At 41.6% G+C, this 15,874-nt stretch overlaps 1 protein-coding gene across 1 annotated transcript in view; it reads left to right on the top strand.

Annotated features, from left to right (window-relative positions):
• Positions 1 to 15,874, top strand: part of CSMD3 (CUB and Sushi multiple domains 3) — a 787,235-nt gene that overhangs the window by 695,769 nt on the left and 75,592 nt on the right. Inside the window, exons 50-52 of the mRNA XM_063131067.1 lie at positions 231 to 416; positions 4,243 to 4,437; positions 5,090 to 5,263. Of these exons, the coding sequence (XP_062987137.1) occupies positions 231 to 416; positions 4,243 to 4,437; positions 5,090 to 5,263 (555 nt within the window). The remainder of the gene's footprint in view (positions 1 to 230; positions 417 to 4,242; positions 4,438 to 5,089; positions 5,264 to 15,874) is intronic.

Raw genomic sequence — 15,874 nt, 5'->3', positions numbered from 1 at the left:
GGCATATGTCCTTGATGCATGCAGGGTAAAAGGGCTATGAATATGTAGGACAGTCAAATAAAGAGGCAAGCTGAAATTGTTTTTCAAGTATTCTTGATTTGTGCTTTCCCATCCCAATTGTATGTCTCTTCCTGAACTTTTGAGATACTATATTCAAAAAGCAGATTGAGACAAGATTAGTCAAATGATACGTTTTCTATCTGTGTTTGTTTGTTTGTTTAAATCTTCAGCTATCTCTTGTGGGATTCCAAAAGCTCCAGTGAATGGTGGGATATTAACTACAGATTATTTAGTAGGCACACGGGTCACTTACTTTTGCAATGATGGATACAGGCTATCATCCAAAGAACTTACTACTGCAGCCTGCCAGCCAGACGGCACATGGAGCAACCATAATAAAACACCTCGTTGTGTAGGTAAGAATAACCTAGAAATACTTTCCTGGTTGAAAAAGTTTACTCTGTTTTGGATTCATCAATTAAAGATATGGGTTTATTTATTAAGTGTTTGCCTTTGGGTGTTAACATTTTTAAATACTGATGTACGTTGAAAATGTTTTCAAGTAAAGTTACACATGGAAGCATCCTGTAAACACTGGTAAATATATATATATATATATATATATATATATATATATGTTAAAAGATACCAGGAATATGTGGTATCTATAGTAAAATGAATAAATATTTCACAACAGCATGGTTTGCTCCTATTGGATTGCATTTATCATTTAATAGTAAGTACCATATATACTCTTCATCGATATGAGCAAACCAAAAAGCTATACAAGTATTCTGACTTTCAATCATATATTCAATGTATGTATGTAACTTTAGGGCTGCTCTAAAATAGTTAAATGTATGTAACTTTAGGGCTGCTCTTAAAGAATTAAACCACCATTTCTTTCTCAAGATTGTTCACATTATGAATCCAAAGTAAAACTTGTAGTTCTACAGGGAGAACTAAGCAATAAAGTGTCTGGGTTTGGACATGGGTAAAAAACGCCAATGGGGGTGTAGGGGGTGTACAAAGCTACCCCTGCTGTATGCCAGGTTCAGACAACAGACCAACCCAGCAGGGTAAGTATACAAACGACAGACACGTGCACACCTTGCATGGGGCTGGGTTGGAAGCCATGATGACTTATTTTACTGCCACAATTGTCCAAACACCCCCAGTGATTGCTAAATAGCCATGGAAAACATACCTGGTGAAGATGAAATAACAGTCCCAGACTGGGAAGAGCTACTGTTCACCAAAGCTGAGATCCATCTACTGCATCCAGGAATAGAGGCTACAAACCCTAATCCTATTATGAGTTGTGTACTGTCAGTATATAGTATATGTTTATATCCCTAACCTCACTTAATTATCAGCCAAAGTTATGATATCAAGTACACTTGTTTGGAATTAAATTTTGCCTGCAAAGGATGGTGTGGAAAAGAACTTGTACTTAAAATATTGTGCACATGGATATTATTCTTATTCTTCTTATTATTATTATTATTTACATTTATATACTGCCCCACAGCCAAAGCTCTCTGGGCGGTTTACAAAAGTTAAAAACAGTGAATATTAAAAATAAATATACAAAATTTAAAACCATAAAAAGCATAAAATACAAACAAAAACAGACAATATCCATTTAAAATAACTATTCTGGGGTCAGTTAAAAATAACTCAGCATATGCTGGTAAATGCCTGGGAGAAGGGAAAAGTCTTGACCTGGCGCCAAAAAGATTACAATGTTGGTGCCAGGCAAGCCTCGTCAGGGAGATCATTCTATAACTGAGGGGCCACCACTGAATAGGCCCTCTCCCTTGTTGCCATTTTCCAAGCTTCCCTCGGGGTAGGCACCTGGAGGAGGACCTTAGATGTTGAGCGTAGTGTACAGGTAGGTTCATGTCGGGCGAGGTGTTCCATCAGGTATTGTGGTCCCAAGCTGTGTAAGGCTTTATAGGATAAAACCAGCACCTTGAATTGAGTTCAGAAACATACAGGCAGCCAATGCAAGCGGGCCAGAGTCAGTCTTATATGCTTGAACCTTCTGGTTCCAGTTATCAATCTGGTCGCTGCATTTTGCACAAGCTGCAGCTTCTGAACCGTCTTCAAAGGCAGCCCCACGTAGAGCGCATTGCAGTAATCTAATTTGGAGGTTACCAGAGCATAGACAACTGAAGCTAGGTTATCCCTGTCCAGATACAGGCGTAGCTGGGCCACCAACCGAAGCTGGTAGAAGGCACTCTGTGCTATTGAGGCCACCTGAGCCTCAAGTGACAGAGATGGTTCTAGAACCCCCAAGCTACGAACCTGCTCCTTCAGGGGGAGTGCAACACCATCCAGAACAGGTTGAACACCCACTTTCTGGTCAGCGGAACCACCCACTAACAGCATCTCAGTCTTGTCGGGGGCCTTAGCTAGATGGGACTTTATAACAGGGTGAACCCCAGGATCGTCCCTGTGCGGGGACTTTGGGCCCGGTTTTTCCAAGGTCTCAGGCTGAGGCCAAGACCACAGAACATGTGGCCCGTTGCTGTGGGTTGACCAGGCTCTGCGCGATTCCTCATGCAGAGTCGGGAGCGCTGCGCCGATCGGGGTAGGGGGAGAGCGGGGAAATTAATTTAATTTAAAAAAACACTTACCTTTCAGCACTCGAGTGCTTCTGCGCTCCTGCTGCTTTAAAAAAAAAAATGCCAGGCGCAACGCCTCCCCTCCTGAGATCGTCGCGCCTCACGTGTAAACCGAGGAGGGATCTCACGTTAAACACAACGTGAAATCTTCCCTCCTCCGTCCTGGATTAAAAGGTAGGCCTAGCTAAGGCCTGGGTTGAGTTTCAGTTTATTAGCCCTCATCCAGGCCATTGTCGCAGCCAGGCACTGGTTCACCACACCCACAGCTTCACCTGTTGTTATTATTTGTCATTTAGTCATTTATGACTTTTTTAATGTAATATTCACTATTCCTAGAATATTCTTCTTTATAACAATCCTCAGAGGTTAGGTCATCACTTATCATGCTTCCTGATTTGCAGCTGGGTTTGCTTTAGACTGTACTCTTATACAATCTTATATAGGATTGGAGTGTTAAATAAAATAGGTAACAAAGCCAACCAATAAATCCATTGCCAAGCAGGGATTTAAATAGAATTCTTCTATTTGAAAGAACCATGCTAACTAATGTGCCGTGATAATGAAAACATAGTCTAGATTAAGCAAAAGAACTACTTGGGGAATTAAACTAGGAAGGAATGCTGTAGAAAGTGCCAACAGACCTTTGGGGATTATTTAGATCATATGCTGCAAAAAATAGTTTCATCAGAGAGCATCTGAGGCTTTGAAACTCTGCAAGTCTGGCAAATAACAGTAGAGGCAATTAATAGTGGGATGGGACACTTTAACCTACAAAGGATATGTTGTGTTGAATCGAAGGAACTGAACTGTGGACTTTCGTATAGCTGTAAGTAGATTGCTGGTTAATTACCGCTATCTCTCCGTCTGCAGAGCTCTGTCATTTATTTTCCATATGGGATAGCACTTATTAGGATATAAGCACTATGAAATTAAAACACAATTAGTTACGTCACTAAGTTGGGAGTTCCACTGCAGTCCACTTTCCTGCCATTCAAAGTACAATAGTGAGGAAATGGACTCTTGTAAACATAATATGATCTTATTCTGAAGCAAGGGGTGATTGTGGGTAGTCCCTAAAGCTACTGTTCTGCTGGTATGAACATTTTGCTAGCGAAAGTTAAAATAGGAATTCTCAATTTGTAAGAGGAAGATAATGGTATCAAGAAGTGTGATAAAAATGCCTATAATCCAGACAGATCCAAAGTGCTTATACAAGGATTATATCACTAGCCAAATAAGTACAGCACTTTTTCGCTGTGATATATAATCCATTAAGTAATTATTTTGAGCAGTAAAATAAATGTAGATAATCACCCTCCAAATCCAAAGCGAGGAAATGAAATGCAGAATATCATTTCTCAAGTGAATTATGGCTATAATCCAAATTGCGTATAGCCTACAGATTACAGTGCAACTCTTTAGGTTATGAACTCAGGTAATTCCATATCCCCAACACATAAACTCATTCTGATTAAAATTCAAGACAAATTCTCCTTTTTTCCTTTATGAAACTATAGAAATTACTGTTGTTCATCTCTCTCTCTCTCTCTCTCTCTCTCTCTCTCTCTCTCTCTCTCTCTCTCTCTCTCTCTCTCTCTCTCTCTCTGTGAAGTTGTTACATGCCCAAGCATCAATTCATTCACCCTGGAGCATGGGAGGTGGCGGATAGTGAACGGTTCTCACTATGAGTACAAAACAAAAGTTGTTTTCAACTGTGATCCTGGGTATCATGGTTTGGGACCAGAATCCATTGAATGTCTTCCCAATGGAACCTGGAGTTGGAGAAATGAGAGACCATACTGCCAAAGTGAGTACTTTGCTTATCTAGCCAAGATCTATCCAGCTCTTCAATCTCACTATTGCGATAGCCGTCTACATTCAACTATGCTTGTGATAGCCCAGAAGGCCAAGGAGTTGAAACTTTCAAAAACCTGCTTCCAACTTTTATTTCCCTACCCACCATGTTTCTTATCATCCAGGGATTTCACAGCTGGTAAAACTTCCATTAGTTGTTTTATGCAAACTCTTTATTCACAGCAGTCTCTATGACATCTTCTGGAAAATGAGTGTGACAGATTTGATTATTCATCAGTGAGGCCTTTGAAGCCTTACTCTAAAACAAACCACATTGATTCTGACTAATGCATATATCAGCCATCATCCTCCAGTTCTAGCCTCTAGTTTTCAGGGGCAAGGAGTCAAATTTATCCTAGAAAAAATGTCTATTACAGCCATTCATTTATTCTATCACACAGGTTCGGTTTAACCTTTTTCTATCAATCATATGCAAATCATTGTAAAGCCATATTCTTTAACATGTAAACAGAATTCTGCAAGCAGGTTTCATCTTTGCTCCTCTTAAGATATTTAGTATTTTAAATGTCATCAACGAAATATAAATATTGAATGTTTTCATGTGGATGTGCAACTCATTTCTTCTTGTTTTAACTTTTTAAAAGTTATTTCCTGCGGAGAACTTCCAATCCCTCCAAATGGGAATAAGATTGGAACTCAGATCACATATGGCTCAACTGCTATCTTCACTTGTGACTTAGGGTTCATGCTTGTGGGATCAGCTGTAAGGGAGTGTCTCTCTTCAGGTCTGTGGAGTGGAACTGAAACAAGGTGCTTAGGTAGGATATATTGCCTTTTCTACCAATTATACATTTATGACTATTCTGTGTAATTTCCTTACCAAGATTTGAGTTTCCCATTTCTGTCACCAAATTGATTTCTGTTGCATTTGAAAGGAACTTATATTTTTGGCTGATGTTCTCTACATAGCCATATACTTGTATCTTGGTTTCCATTTCCATGGGATTTATGAACAAACTAATGAACATTGAGGATATAAGTATTTATGGGTTTGATTTGATTTGAACCCTACCTTTATACCAAGACAAATGGCACTAAAGGCAGCTTACAATCACAAATAAAAGCAAATACGTTAAAACGCAATTAAACATGCCATAAAAACAAAATAAAAACTGCACCCAATCCAACAGACCGGCTTTAACGCCAAAGGCCTGCTTGAATAAAATGTTTTTTTTTGCCTGCTGGCAGAAGGACAACAGGAAGTGAGCGGACCTAGGGTATGTCTACATGATGGCTTATCCCGGGGATCAGCCCAGGATCATCCTGTCCACATGACGTACAGGGGATCCCGGATACAGGGAAGGATGAGCCCTCCATTTCCCTGGGATAACCGGGATGGCTTTTACCCTGGTTTTTCCTGCGGTCTTGGGATTGTCCCAAGACCGTGGGAGGTGTGGGCAGCTGTCCCAGTTTCGTCCCAGCTCCTCGCGAGGAACTGGGCACGGGGCACTGAGCTCCTCAGGTGCTCCATGCCCATTGTGGGTGGGGAGGGGAGCGGAGTGTTTTTTCTCTCTTACCTTGTACTTTTCGCTGGAGCATTCATGCACTCCTGCTCTTCTTATTTATTTATTTTTAAATGGTGGGTGCGACGTCCTCCTTCCTCCCAGGATGTCACGCACTGCGTGTGGACTGGGGGAGGATCTCGCAACCAGCACATCGCGAGATCCTCCCCCCTCTGCCAGGAGGTGTAGTCATGCCCCTAGCCTCCCTCAGCAGGGAGTTCCACAACCAGGGTGTGGCCATCTAGAAGTCCCTCTTTGGGGTTGCCACCAAACATGTTAAGATTCTATGGTGTCACTGCTTTCTGGACCATTGCTAATTACTGCACTTCAATTCAGTAGCTCTTAACTAACTCTTCATAACTGTGGGCTGCCATAGATCAGTCAAACAAAGTCCTTTAAATATGCCCAAAGCTTGAATGAGCATCAGCCTTCTACCCATAGCAAACTGCTTTTGAAATTATAATGCAAGTATCAACAGCATGCATGGGCAAGTGGGCAGTAGGGTGATCTTTCCAGTCTTCCAGAGCTTTCTAGAATAACCCACTTCAGATATGCCCAGGTGCTTCTACATATATGAAACCAGATTAAATTGATGAAGTACAAACTGCTTTTTGAAATACCTCACGTTTTCTGCCCAATTTTGCACACATAAACTGAAATCAATGGTGAATAACATGTGCAAGCCAGCATAAGACTGTAGACTTCAAGAGCTCCAGTACACACAGCTTCTTAAACATCTGCTACATTTTCAGAGCTCTGTGGAACAAGTGTACATATGGCAAAGGATTGTGATTTAATGTATTTTGTTCTGGATTATTATGTTGACTTTATAACAGACATCAATTCAGGACTCTGTAAGCAGTTGACATTTCCTTTCCAGTTGAGGTTAAGGTGGCGATAGCATTTCGGAATTACCATTATAGCTCCTTTCCCATTTATCATGACTGAGGCAGAGTTCAGGCCTATGCAATGAAATGGCAAAAGAAAATATAATTTCATCTTTCAGACCTGAACCAGCAGGGTACAAAGAGACTTTCCCAGCCTACTAATATATGTTTACCGTGGGGTGTTTTGGGGTGGGGGGAGGGAGAGTAATATTTATGTGGTTCCACTTTGATGCCATTGTTAGCCTTCTAGGGACAAAATAATAATTGATCTCTAGATATGTAGCAGAAAATAGCCTTCTACATATGTTAGTGTATGTGTAGACTGAGGTGTGGAAGGAGGAACAAAGTCCTCACACCCACACCCACATCCTCCATGTGCTTTGATTAGCTCTGTGTACGCAGAGCCTACACATGTGTAGGGTCTGTAAAAGGAATTTATTTGTGTCTCAACCATCATGGTCATATCAACCACAAATTCATACACCCCAAATACATAAATACTGATAAAAAAAGCACTAACTCCACAATACAAAGGATTTTAAGTAATTAAAGGACAAATGTATAGGGTTTGTACACGCAAAATCATTCGGCCTTTGGATGTCAGGGGAGTGGAGAACAGGCACAGTCCCCTTCAGCTGCCATGTGTTCCGTCTACTCACATTCTGAACATTTTAAAGGGTTAATTCCACCACCACCCTTGACACTCCCTTTTTCTTTTCCAACGGAACTCTTCGACACAAGAATATAAGACTCTAACTGCTTGACAAATAGCTATATTTCTGTTCCCCTAGACTTTAAAAGAACCAGTAAAGGAAGCCAATTTTAAAAGAAATGCTGCGAGGAACCATTATATGGGCAAAACCCAGTTCTGCTGAACTTTTACCATAAACAATTACAGTTTTGCTAGCGATAAGGTCACAATTGCTTGATGCATGTACAAAAGCAAATCCTCCCACTTCCTGGGGAATCATTAGTCTGGAAGAGAGAGAGAGAGAGAAGACAGGCAGACAAGCAGACAGACAGACAGACAGACAGAAAGAGTACATACTTGTGGAAAAACTTGTATTGTTTCTTCATCATAGATCTCAAATGAAATCGTTTGACATTTAAACAGACGCTTGGCTAGGAAGGTGACATTTCAAGTCTATCTTTTTATGTATCTTTTTATACATTTCCCCATAGAAATGTAGACATTAAAAAATAAGCATGGAAATATTAATAAGTTGCCAGACTTTTTAATTAAAACTAAAAAAATTATAGCTAAAGTGCAACAAGGAGTCAAATCATAGTTTTTACTATCGCTACTATGTGATTTTCTGAGGTGAGGCTGCCCTGGTAGTGTGGATTCTAAGAATCTCTACACAAAGCCAACCAACACAGAGCCAATCAATTGATCATGTGCCAAGGTTTAATTTTATAACCCCTTATATTTATTGCAAATTAGAGAAAGCGGGAGGTAAATGAAAGTACAGATTCTTTTTAAGTTAGTTAAATGCAAAATTACATTGTGGTAGATAGAAGACATTTTGTGTGACATTGTTTTCATTCAAACCTTCAATGAGGCATGTGGTATCTTAAAGATTCACAAATTGAGTGTGGCATAAGATCTTGTGGCCTAGAGCACATGTCATCTGATGTTGCTTGCTGTGACACACTAGCACAATTTGTCCTTCAGAATTTATTTTGAGATAGAAAATTTACAATATAGCACCTTCTACCAACCAAAAGCCCAATCACCACCCAGCCGGTACGGCTTGGGCGGGGAACGTTTTTTGTGGGTGGGTGGGTGGGAGCTAGAAATAAAGGAAGACGTGGCGCGTGCTCAGCACGCGTACAGCCTCGTAAGGTGGGGCAGAGCCAAGTGTATACAGTCTCGCCCCCACAAAGCTGTCAGCCTCTTTCGATTTCGGCCCCACCCTCCCTCCCTCCCTCCCTATAAACCAGTATGGGAATAACCAGTCGTCCTCTTTGTAGGGGAGGCTGAGTAGGAATTTTCCCTGTCATTTAGTAATGTGCAGGGGCTCTTCCACATGCCGTACTGAGGGAGCTTCCATGCTCCCCCTGTGCTCACCCAAAGCGATCGTGTAACTTGCCTGGAGAAGAGACGAGGAAGAGGCGTCCTTGCCGCCGCCACCCACCTACTTGCTCGCTGCTGGGACGGAGAGCTCGGCGGAAGAAGCTCTCCACCCCGCCTTCTTCGGCCGAGCTCTCCGACCCGGCCGGGTCGGAGGTAGGTGGGTGGTGGCAGCAGCGGCGGCAAGGACGCCTCTTCCTCGTCTCTTCTCCAGGCAAGTTACACGATCGCTTTGAGGCCACACTGGGGGCGCATGGAAGCGCCCTCAGTACGGCGTGTAGAATCCCCCCTGGTTTTCACCTACGACATACTGGATCCAATCTTTAGAAGTGGAAGATAAATAGATTAATTATAAATGGCAGGTTTGTGTGGGATTTTGGGGAAGACAGAATAGGGATGGTGAGCACTCTGGCACCTTTATGGTGATTTACATTCCAGAGGTCCTGCTCCTCGGGGGCTGTGCAGCTTTCGAGTCAAGATATGGCTTGCCGTTGGGGACCTTCTTGTCTCATCTACTCAGCTATGCAGCTTGAGTGGGGATGACGTGGGTTGGTCTCACCGAACACACAAGTGTAGTTGGAAAGGGGGGTCGGGTCACCCAACCCCTGTTTTCAGCTGAGTGGCTCGCCCTGTGGGGCAGGCTAGTTGCCTGAGGAAATAAAGATACAGGAGTCCTGTTCTCCACTCGCAAACATAAGTACAAAACAGATGTCTATAATGCTAGACGCCTCATCCCCAAAGTTTTACAAAAACAAGTACTCAGGAGTAAGCCACCATTGCAACAGTTTTCAGGTCTGCAAAGCACAGCTTAATTCCCACAGCACTTCTTCTCAGGTGTAACCCACCCCTGTAACAGTTCTCATGCCTGCAAATGCACCGCTCCATTCTGTGCAACACCATTCAGGCCTGCAAAAGTACAACTCAGTTCTATACAAGTATTTACATTTAAATACCACCTTATCTCCCATCACTGTTATCAGAGATAACAGTAGGGTGACCATATGAAAAGAAGAACAGGACTCCTGTATCTTTAATAGTTGTAGAGAAAAGGGAATTTCAGCAGGTGTCACAACAGTTAAAGCTGCAGGAGCTATACTAGAGTGACCAGATACAAAAGAGGGCAGGGCTCCTGCAGCTTTAACTGTTCTGATGAAGAGGGGATTTCACCAGGTCCTACATGCATACAAATAACACCTGCTGAAATTCCCTTTTCTATGCAATTGTTAAAAAAACAGGTGCCCGGTCCTCCTTTGCTATTCTATGATTCTATTCTATTCTATTCTCTGCTATTCTATGATTCTATGTTAAAGGAAGCCAGATTCCGGCTGGACATCAGGAAAAACTTCCTGACTGTTAGAGCAGTGCGACGGTGGAATCAGCTACCTAGGGAGGTTGTGGGCTCTCCCACACTAGAGGCCTTCAAGAGGCAGCTGGACAACCATCTGTCAGGGATGCTTTAGGGTGGATTCCTGCATTGAGCAGGGGGTTGGACTCGATGGCCTTGTAGGCCCCTTCCAACTCTGCTATTCTATGATTCTATGATATGGTCACCCTGGATAACATCAGAAGAGGCTTGCAGGCTAAAATGCGAATTCCCAGGGCCACATCTGGCTTGCATGCCAGAGGTTTCCCATTCCTGCTATAGCCCCTATGAATGGATTATCCATGATCCAAGAACACATGCATGGAGCATGGAGAGTCTGCACCGCAATTGTGACATTCTTTTTTCAGAAGTGGCCACAGAACTGTGATGGAAACGTCCTTCTGCCTGCTTTCAGTGGTCTTGGTTAAGAAACAGGGGGATGCTATTGCATGTTGACTGAGGATAATCGGAATTTTAATACAGCACATGTGGAGAGCACCAGGTTGCACAATTGTTTATTAGATCGTTTAATATGTATACTGAGCCCAACCCTCATAAATACATAAAATAATAGATGGCTGATACAGTGAACATCAAAAACAGAAATGTGAAATTGAACAATGCCACCTTAAATCAGCCACTCTGACTGAAATTGTATGCCAGAAAGAAAAAGGAAACTTTGCTTTTATTTATTGTACTAAAATGGTTTTATATTCCCCATTCTCATTCAGATAACAAAGAGATAAAAATCCCCAGGGGAGACAAATTCCCAGAAAAAGGTCATTGTTGAGTTCTTTATGAAGATACAATATCCTAGGAGTTAAAATGAAGTTTTAAAAACTAAAACTAAAACTAAATAAATGCTGCATGTAAAGCTTGATGAATGTTTGCATTTCTAGTAAAAGATCTGGTGATCAAGGGAAAAATAGCAGCACTCCCCTAAAAGTTCCATCTATCATGAACCTTTCACAGGGAAACATCAGGCAAGGCTATAATCATAGTAAAAGAATATTGGAACGAATGTGGAGAATGACACAGAAAAGTCAATACTCCAGACAGGCAAGGCATGCTATCAGGGCTATAAAATAAATGAGTCCTGCTTTGAGATCTTTGGGATACCTACCATAGGTCTCTCATCAAGGATTTGAAGGTAGAGTGGGAATTTGTGCTAGACCCGCTGCCTATTGTGGGGCTAGGATGTAAATGAACTCCCAGCTGAACATGATTTTGAGCTCCTATTTAGACCTCCATGCTCAGTGGGAGTGCCAGGACATTTGGGAGTGAGCTTTTGCACATTCTGCTCTTACTTTAGCAGACACTTGCATGGGCTAAACTCTAATGCAATTTATTTATTGATTGATTGATTGATTAGATTTCTATACCGCCCAATAGCCGAAGCTCTCTGGGCGGTTCACAAAAATTAAAACCACAGTAAAACACCCAACAGTTTAAAACACAATTACGAAATACAGTATAAAAAGCGCAACCAGGATAAAACCACACAGCGAAGTTGATATAAGATTAAAATACAGAGTTAAAACAGTAAAATTTAAATTTAAGTTAAAATTAAGTGTTAAAATACTGAGTGAATAAAAAGGTCTTCAGCTGGCGACGAAAGCAGTACAGTGTAGGCGCCAAGCGGACCTCTCTGGGGAGCTCGTTCCACAACCGGGGTGCCACAGCGGAGAAAGCCCTCCTCCTAGTAGCCACCTGCCTCACTTCCTTTGGCAGGGGCTCACGGAGAAGGGCCCCTGTAGATGATCTTAAGGTCCGGGTAGGTACATATGGGAGGAGGCGTTCCTTCAAATAACCTGGCCCCAAACCGTTTAGGGCTTTAAATGTTAATACCAGCACTTTGAATTGGGCCTGGACCTGGACTGGCAGAGAATTAGGCGAGAATGATCGGGTCTGGGGAAAAATCCCTATGAGAGACTGAAAGAACTGGGCATGTTTAGCCTTGAGAAGGGAAGACTGAAGGGAGACATGATAGCACTCTTCAAATACTTGAAAGGTTGTCCCACAGAGGAGGGCCAGGATCTCTTCTTGATCATCCCAGAGTGCAGGACACGGAATAATGGGCTCAAGTTACAGGAAGCCAGATTCCAGCTGGATATCAGGAAAAACTTAGTGACTGTGATTTATTTATTTACTGAAACATTTCTATCCTGCCCTCTATCACTGAGATCTCCGGGTGGTGTGCAGATAAAAGCAGTACAACAGTGGAACCAGTGACCAAGGGAGGTCGTGGGCTCTCCCACACTAGAGGCATTCAAGAGGCAGCTGGACAGCCATGTGTTGGGGACGCTTTAGGGTGGATTCCTGCATTGAGCAGGGGGTTGGACTCGATGGCCTTATAGGCCTCTTGCAATTCTACTATTCTATGATTCTCTGCCAATATGGAGATTCCAGGGTCTGCATACATGCATTATGGAAGTATGTTTGATCTCCATTCATTCGGTCATTGTAGGAATTTTCAGCAGACTGGATGCTGGTTGAACATGTTTCTAGTTATTTATATAGCATAGTGAATTATAGCAGCCTTAATGAATATTTGGAATACAACTTCAATATGAATAAAATGTATGCCCAGTATTATTAGGTGGATGCATGGCCTTATGGTCAGCCTACATTCCATACCTTCACCTGCAACGCAGGCAAGTGCAAACAACAGTTTTGCTAGGCACTGTTAAAATAGCAAATCAGTTATGCAGATACTGGATAAACTATTGTGAATAGTTGGAGGGAATGGAATAGATTGTAAAAATTAAAAAAAAATCCACTAAACTGAAATGCATAAATTAGGATATAATTTGCTTGTTTAAATGCTATTAAATTTTAACTGTTTTGCATATCTAGCTATTACCAAGGAACCTTGCATTTAAATGATGAAGCAAATCTAATTCAGCTGCAGTACTTTCTGATCTCCTGCATCTACTAATCATTCATGGGTAACAAGTGGGACTGGCTCCAAAATGTTTTGATATATTGTACTTCTGCAAGCCTAAGGGTTGTCTTCCAAACAGGCTGATTCTTCCCTCAGGGCTCACTGTTTTGGCTCTATCTCTTTCATCATAGGAGCACTGTCCTGTTCTGTGGACACTTGAGGCTCACAGGGGAAGTCAGTAGTGCCCAATGAAGTCAAATCAAGGCAGGAAAGGTCCAGTCAAAATAAGCAAAGGGAAAGTCATAATAGGCAAAATTACCTCAAGCTGGTAAAGTCTGGTCATGGCAAGCAAAGTCAAGGCAAAAGCCCTCTTATGCAGATGGAAAAACACAACCTTGGATATCTCCAAGTGAAGCCTGCTAGCTGAAGTTCTTCCCTACTAGGATTGTATAGGATAGTAATGTCTCAGTAGGGAGTTAAAGCTAACCAAAACTTTATGTAGGCTGACAAGGCCTGCAATGTGGCTGCCTTCTCCAACTCCCAGAGGTTGTGACTGGCCAGACCCTGAGTCTGAAAATGGTGGCAAGCTGGTTCTTTGGCTGGGAGAACCCTGAATAAGGTGCTGATGGTCCTTCCCCTGAGACTGAGCTTCATCCACACTGTAAAGTCAGAGGGCCAGAGGTCACAACAAAGGGTACTGAGTTGGCTTCTAAGGTACATAAGAACACAAGAAGATCCATGCTGCATCAGGTCAAGGTCCATCTAGTCCAGCATTTATTTTTTTATTTATTTTATTTATTTATCATACTTATACCCCGCTCCTCAGCCAAAAAAGGCTCTCAGAGCGGCTTACACTTAGGAAAAAAGATTGTCCCTGCCCTCAGGCTTGTGTTCACACAGTGGCCAACCAGCTGCCTGTGGGAAACCCACCAGTGGGACATGAGGGCAATAACACCCTCCTAGTCATGTTCTTCAGCTTCCGGTGTACGTGGGCATAATGCCTCTGAAACATGAGGTACCTTATGGCTATCAGGACTAGTAGCATTTGATAGGTTTATCCATCATGAATTATTCTAATCCCATTTTAATGCCAATCCAAATTGGTGACCGTCGCTATACCTTGTGGTAACACATTCTGCAGTTTATGTGCTATGGAAGAAGTCCTTCCTTTTATCTGTCATTAATCTCCCACCATTCAGCTTGATGGGATGACCCTGAGTCCAAATATTATGAGACAGGGAGAATAATGGTTCCCTATTCACTTTCTCCACAACAAGCATAATTTTGTACAATTTTACCATGCCTACCTTTACTCGCCTTTTTTTCCTAAGCCGTTACAGAAATGTATTTTTAGACTAGACCACATACCAGCTAGCTAGTGAGGTAGTAGAAATCTTAGAATAGCTATGCTAGGATAATATATTTGGATATGCAGATTGTGGAGTTCTTGTCTCATATTCAAAAAATAAGCACTTAGCAGTGACATTTATTTTTATATAACAGTCTTCATAATCAACAGTTGTAATTATTCCAATTTAAAAAGCTTTTGGTAGCTTTGAGAAATCTTTTTTGTTTGTTTGCTACTGTCTTGAAACACGGCTGCTCCAGAAGCTAAAACCGCCACCCACCATTCTTATGAACGTAATGAGTAGTAAACCAACAAACATTTTTTGTTGTTGTTCAGAAGTATAATATACTTCTGAATACTGTATGCATTAAAAAAGAAGAAGAACTGAACAGAATTTTTTTTTCTGGGCTAAGGTATATATTGAATAAAAAGAATAGACCAATTTTTTGGCCTTATTCCAGACTGATATAGGGTTATCCAAGATGGCATGTTTGTAACAAAAAATGTTACTTCAGTAATCTCCGTATTACTGAACACAACAATTTATTTTCCCTAGAATACAGAAAACCTCTGTCAGCCACATAAGGTAAAAGCCCTGGAAAAATTCTATTGTAAAGAGAGAGAGAGAGAGAGAGAGAGAGAGAGAGAGAATGGAAAGATTTATTGCCCAAGAAATGATTAAGCACAATTAACTTTTAGACTGAACGACAGTTGAATAACTTTTTAAATCAATTTTCCAGATAGAGAGGTTTCAAACTTTGGGAATCATTTTCCCCCCATCTGGACCAGAGTCCTGAAAATAAGAGTTAAAAATGAAAGCATCGAAAGACCATTAACAACAAAAAGGACCATAAAATGTGTGGTGTGCAGCAGGGTTTTACAGCAGTGGGTGTTCTTGTAGTCTTGACAGTATAAAATAGGCACGCTGAGGCTCTTTTCATCACAGACATCTTAGAAGCAAGAAGGCAAAAAGCGGGGGGAAATCTGCTCCAAATCATTGAAATGGAAGGGAATTAAACAGGCCACAATGGAATGCCTATGCAGTAAATAGTTACCAATTATCTGTAATACTACTACTATTGCCATTGTTTAAAATTCTTCTTTTGCTTCTCTTTTTTGGTGCCATAATGAGACAGCCATTCCTCAAGATGTGCAGACAAAAAGAGTGGTTTCCTTGGTGATGGAAATGACTGTAAATGAGATCTCTCACAATAGCCCCTCCCTTTCAGCAATGCATCCTTTCACTTCCACCGTTCATAGATTATTGTCTTCAAGTGGAGAATATATGCCTCCATCACCATTCATTTTGTC

Source organism: Elgaria multicarinata, chromosome 7, assembly GCF_023053635.1.
Source record: "Elgaria multicarinata webbii isolate HBS135686 ecotype San Diego chromosome 7, rElgMul1.1.pri, whole genome shotgun sequence".
Classification (NCBI taxonomy): Eukaryota; Metazoa; Chordata; class Lepidosauria; order Squamata; family Anguidae; genus Elgaria; species Elgaria multicarinata.
The sequence above is the reverse complement of the archived record's forward strand: the minus strand, read 5'-3'. Positions and strand labels throughout refer to the sequence as shown.